At 33.9% G+C, this 6,128-nt stretch overlaps 1 protein-coding gene across 1 annotated transcript; it reads left to right on the forward strand.

Annotated features, from left to right (window-relative positions):
* Positions 1-1,537: 1,537 nt before the first annotated feature.
* On the forward strand, positions 1,538-2,698 carry LOC107731962 (protein LIAT1-like). Its single transcript, XM_016543189.1, has 2 exons — positions 1,538-1,730; positions 2,352-2,698. Exons 1-2 carry the CDS (start codon positions 1,538-1,540, stop codon positions 2,696-2,698), a joined length of 540 nt encoding a protein of 179 aa, XP_016398675.1.
* The last annotated feature ends 3,430 nt before the right edge of the window (positions 2,699-6,128 follow it).

A 6,128-nucleotide genomic window follows, 5' to 3' on the forward strand; every position in this document is an offset into this window, starting at 1 on the left:
TTTTCTATACAATTAAAGTGAAATAACTGAACATAAATGTAGGAGCTTGCTAAAAATTCTCATTTTAGATGAAAATTTCAGATGGCACTTAGAGGCTTTTGCATCTGAACTCTTCATATATATATATATATGTGTGTGTGTGTGTGTGTGTGTGTGTAGGCTGCAGGAACAAAAATGGTCTGCATCTGTAAAATAAAATGTCAATAAAAATGTTTGGCTGCTGTTTCTCCTTCTAATTCCCCTCTGTTCAGCACCATGTTCTTCTCTCTAACTGATGGCCTTGTTAAGTAGCCTATAGGGTCAGTGTCTGAGCCAAAAACCGGTCGTATGATCTCTTTTGAGTGGAATATTTATTGCTTTATACTATTCGCACTTTGCACTTCTTGTTAAAGGCTAACTCTATTGATTGGTTCTGTACAAATCTAATCTACTATTTTTTATTTTATTTTATTTAGTCATTTATTAGACGCTTTTATCCAAAGCGACTTACAAATGAGGACAACAGAAGCAATTAATTGTAGTATTAAAACAACTAAAAACCGATCCAAAACTAAAAGCTAAAACTTTATAAATACTACCTATACACATTTTAAAAATAAAGAGATTAAATAAAAATGACAAATGCATACAACTAAATTTCAAAACTTAACATTTAAATGAAAAACAAAAAATAAAGCTAAAAACTATTCAAAATATTAAAGAACAAAAGGTATAAGTGTATAATAATGATTCTAACATAACACTAAGCCAAACACCAAAAAAACCAACTACATATGTGTATGTGCAACCACACACATATATACTGTATATGTATATACACATTTATAAATTCAATATATATATTATTTCATTTTCATTTAGTTTGTTGAAGTATTAAAATAACTCAAATTAAATAAAACTAAAAACTTAATAAAAGACCTATACAGACATAATAAATTCAGACATAATGTAACTAAAATTAAAATAAATAACAAATACAAATAATACAAATCAAATGACAGTAGTTTATCAGTAATCCTAAAAAATAACACTGCCAAACACACATGCTAAAAAACAACAACTTACTTACACATAGTAAGAAATGGTTATAAAAACTGAAACAGAAGCGAAACAAGTAGTAGGAAAGAGGAGAAATAAAAAGCGATACTTATCTAATGACAGATTTTCTTTTGTATACAGATGAATAAAATGGGTGATCAAATGATCTAGATATTATGCGTACTGTTAATTCATTGCAAGTGGCAGATATCTGTAGTTATCTCAGATATGTATGCATGTGTGAACGCCAGACTGTTTTCCGCATTCCTGTTGGGCACATAGGAGGAGTTCTGTTTCCATGGAGATGCGTCATCACGCTCAAACGACCTTCACGCTGAGTTTTTCGCGCTACCAACTAGCGATTTAAGGATAGTTAGTTTATATAACAAATGTTAAAATGTAATAATGTTATAATATCTCTTTTAATACTCATGAAATTGCTTTGATTTAACGTTAATTTAAACTGAAAATAGGACGTCAGTAAGTAATGTGTTGAAGTATGGCATCACGTAGAGACAGACGGATTAAAGGCGCTTCTCAAACAACAAGCATGCGCGAGGAGATTTCAGTTAAAAAAGAGTTTCACGTCCCACCTTTGAGTGTCACAATGAAAGAGAGCAAAAAGAAGAGGAAAGACCCAACAAAAGAGAAAAAGAAATCGAGGAATGGCATTAACCAGTCAAGGGATTCAGGTGAGTTGGTTTGTAAAAACGACTAGAGCCGAGAGATTTCGAACGCTTTAGGTGGTTAGGCTAGTGGTGGCTACAATAAACAAATAAATAAAACTAAAAGTAAAATGAATAAATAAATTAATAATACTACCATATCATATCATATGAAAATGTAGCTGTTGGAAAACAAGAAGACTTTTGAGATAGTTCTTCTAAAAATGTAAATTCTGTCATCATTGAGTACTCACCCTTATATTGTTCCAAATGGCTTTCTTTTTTTTCTGTAGAACATAAAAGAATATATTTTGAGAAATTCCTCAATTTTGTTTTCGCTCCATACATTGCAGATAGGTATAGGTTAGATATTTTATGGCAAAACAAGGCATGATTAGGAACCGAAATCTTCCAGTGCTGTCAACTAAACAACATTATTGAAACATTTATTAACACAGTCTGTCTTTAACAGTATTTTACTTGTGTTGACTGATAGCTGCCTCCTTCGGTACCTTAGTGCATTAGTTGACCATGGGTAATTACTGATATTGTCTCAAAAGCATTGTGATATATTTTAAACCTCCTATATGTTTTCTCTGTTTTGGGAGATTAACTCGTAATCCATCTACCCGTCTGACCTTCCTCTAGAGAAACTCCAGACAGAACAGTGGACCAACGGAGAGATGAGTGATGTTCAGAGCAAAGGTCAGGCCAAAGCCAAAGAACGTAAGAGCAGCAAATCCAAAAATCCCAAGGGTGTTTCAGAAGCGGTTCCAACACAAGAGGACAACTCTGATTTGACTCAGCTTGAACAGGACAGCTTGAGGTGGGAAGGAGCTCTAGAAGACCCCACTGCAGAGGCCCAACGGTTGGAGGTCTACAGAGCCAACCGCCGTAAACGTTATATGGCATCAAGACAGGCTTTTCTACAAAATATTCAAAACTCAAACTCTTCAAAACTAAATACACGGAACAAGCCTGGAGTTATAGCATGAAGAACTTACAACACATGAAGTCTTATAATCAGTCATCTATCATGTGCAGAGTCAATTAGATATGAATAGGCTGCATTCAAGAGTGTTTTTGGTGTTATTAACATAACTGTAGTGAGAAAGGTCTTTAGATCTGAATGTGCAATATCATTTCGCTTGTATGTGGATACTCTCACATGGAGGCCTATACTGTTATATATTGCATCATTTTGTGATTATACACTGATCCTTGGTTTTGTTACCATTTTGAAGCATCCTATAAGCTAATCAGTCCATCCAGTTGAGCCTCTACTAATCTATTTAGTGTTTTGGTCATCTTTTACTACAATAATCATGTTTGATATTTTGTCAAGGCCTTCAGGAATTTCACTTGTGTTTATTTATTTAGGCACAGTTCACTGTAATTGAGTTAATGGCTTCAAAATATGCAGCATACTAATAAAAAAAAAGGCACATCAAAAAAGTGCTATACATTTTTTTTCACAATCTTAGATATAACATCAATTTACAATACTCCCCTCAATTTATTTTTTGAAATAATTACATTATTATAATAATCATGTATTATATAACACAAAATATGTAAATAATATTACTGCACATTACTTGCACACAAATTCAAAGAAATTAACTCTTTTATTCGGGATGTATTAAATTGTTCAAAAGTGAGTGAATATGTTTATAATGTTTAAAAAAAAAGTTTATTTCAAATAAATGTTGTTCTTTTGAATGTTCTATTCATCAAATAATTTCAAAACACTGTTTCTAAATATCACTGTTTTAAACATTAAGAATTAATGAACATTAAGAAGAGTTTCTTGAGCACCAAATCAGTATATTAGAATGATTTCACAAATGAAAATAGAAAAGTTGTTTTAAATAGTAATATTTCAAAATGTTACTGCTTAAGAGACATCTTTCAAAAACATGAAAAAAACTTACTGACCCCAAACGTATATATTCACATTCTAGTATAAAACAAAATTGCTATCAATAATGTTGATATCAGTTCATGCTCATCATTTTGCTTTACTTTACTTTATGAAAGTAAAGAAGTCCAAACCAGTAAAACATAATTTATTGCTCTTTAAAGGCTACAGATATGTATGAGTATGACAAATGTGCTATATTTTTAAACTGAGTAAAAAACAAGACAATGAACCATGACTCATGATGCAAATGATACACTTGCTTTGCAGCACATTTCTGATAAAAACAGCCTTGTGTGTGACTTCTTCTGCCTGTTATAACGGTGACTCGTGTACATTCCTTACTATGCTGTATCTAAAACTGTGATCAATAACATTATAAACTGAAACTGTAAAACATGGTTGCCAACCTGATTTCACTTCTTGCAGTGGGTAAGTAAACTGGACCAAGGGCTCTTCCATTTGCATGTCATTAATAATGCATTAGTGCTGCAACATGGTCCCTGCTAGAAAAACTGGACCAAAATGGAAGTCTTCACATTAAAAGCGATATTGTGTTTGTTACCAATATCAGTCCGAACAGAATGTCAAGTACAGTAAAACGTTTTCTCACCTCTTTTTCTACTTTCTATATAGTGTGCATTTTGTGGATCACTGCTCCCCCTTAATAAAAGCAATAAAATGTGTTGGTTTTTTAATAAAAACTGCAGGCAGTCCACCTAAATAACAGTGATTGTGGAAAATGTTAGATAATGTTAGACTTTCACCATCTAGTGTACTTGATAAAGGGATTTTTTTCAATTGTCTGCTATATAGCTTCTTAAGGGCTATATTTCATGGCCCACATATCACCTCCAGATTTGGACTGCCATATATGACCCATATATCAGAATTGTGAGTTCTGAGGATTTGGGATCGAAAACTGGGTTGCGTGGTAGAAGAGAGACAGAATAAGAGGCAATATAACAGAGCAGCTCAGCATTTCTTTTGTAATATGCCCTTTTGTAACATGTTTGTCCAGCTCTATTATACATGCTCCCACTTTTGTGACCACCGTCACATTCAGCATCCTTTGCTCAAGTGTTCATCTAATCCTCCCAAGCGCTATGATTGGATGTGTGCTCAGTGATTGTCTATTTTTCCACTACCCATGCTCCATTTCACAGCTTGATGACCAACTACGCCACCTAGATCCATCAAGCACGCAGTATGCCAGAGTGACTACATAATAATTGATTATAACTATTACATCTACTCTTCCTTCTAAACATTGAGTAAAATACTAAAAATACTCCACACAACCACTGGTTTGCATGATAACTTCCTTTATTTTCCTTTATTTATCATTTACAGAATTGTTTATATCGTTTTTAATAGGCTATACATATTGCCTATATTTAAACTCGTTTAACAAACATTTGTTGAATTTTTCTTCTAATTAATTCACGTGTAATCGACCAGTCTTTGTTATTCTTTTTCCACCGTAACGGCGCTGATTCTCATGCCCGAACTGGAGTCATGTTCGGCGGGGAACTGCTAACGGACCGCCGCCCTGCGTTTCACTCTAGCCGAAACATGCTGTGACTCCATAACCTGCCAATAAACAAACAATAAACAGCTGGCTTTTCCATCACGCGAAAAGACCGCAGACACTCGTTAAAGGTGATTCACACCGCTGCTCTTTTGCTCTGCATAAAATTGAACGATATACAGCACAGTAACGATTTTATAGATAAAATAAAATTTACACAAACCTGTATTTTACCAAAGAATGCATCAATTCGATGGCGCTTAGAACTGCTCTCTCGTGAAGAGAAGACGCAAAATCCCCGCGATAAATAACAACCGCTGGGTTACGTCTGACCCATCTGAGTAACACAAAAACTTCCCAAACATTGGGTTGCTATGTCTGACCCAGGAGCTACAAAACAACCCAAACACTGGGTTGTTACATTTGACCCAGGAGCTGGGTAACACAAAAACTACCCAAACACTGAAAAAATAACCCAAAAAAAATTACCCAAAAGGCCCAAAAGGTAAAAAAAAATAACCCAGAATTTTTTAGAGTGTACAATATATATATATATATATATATATATATATATATATAAAGCATCTTTCTTAAGCTAATTCCTAAATATGTTATCTTAATAAATAATATTGATGAAAATAAATATAGGATTGAGTTCATATTCAGAAAAGTGGATCTGAACCTGACCAAATTTTTTTTGGAAGCTCAGAAAACTGCAGCAAGAACAGAATAAAAGCTTTTCATATTCTCTTAGTCGAGTGTGGGTAGTGGTCCTCCTCTCTGAAAATCAGTGTTAAAATGGCAAACTCTTTGTGAACTGAGTACAAAGCTCTTGAAGAGACATACTGTAATGCACTGGCCTTTATAAATGCTACAAAAAACGTCTTCCAGAGTAAAGGCATGATTGGATGGGATGGACTGTGGACAGAATGGCTGAATTCTGATCATTCGGAGTTCAAACTGTTGTCAGTGG

This window comes from Sinocyclocheilus rhinocerous, unplaced genomic scaffold (genome assembly GCF_001515625.1).
Source record: "Sinocyclocheilus rhinocerous isolate Xijiao unplaced genomic scaffold, SAMN03320098_v1.1 scaffold128, whole genome shotgun sequence".
Taxonomy (NCBI): domain Eukaryota; kingdom Metazoa; phylum Chordata; class Actinopteri; order Cypriniformes; family Cyprinidae; genus Sinocyclocheilus; species Sinocyclocheilus rhinocerous.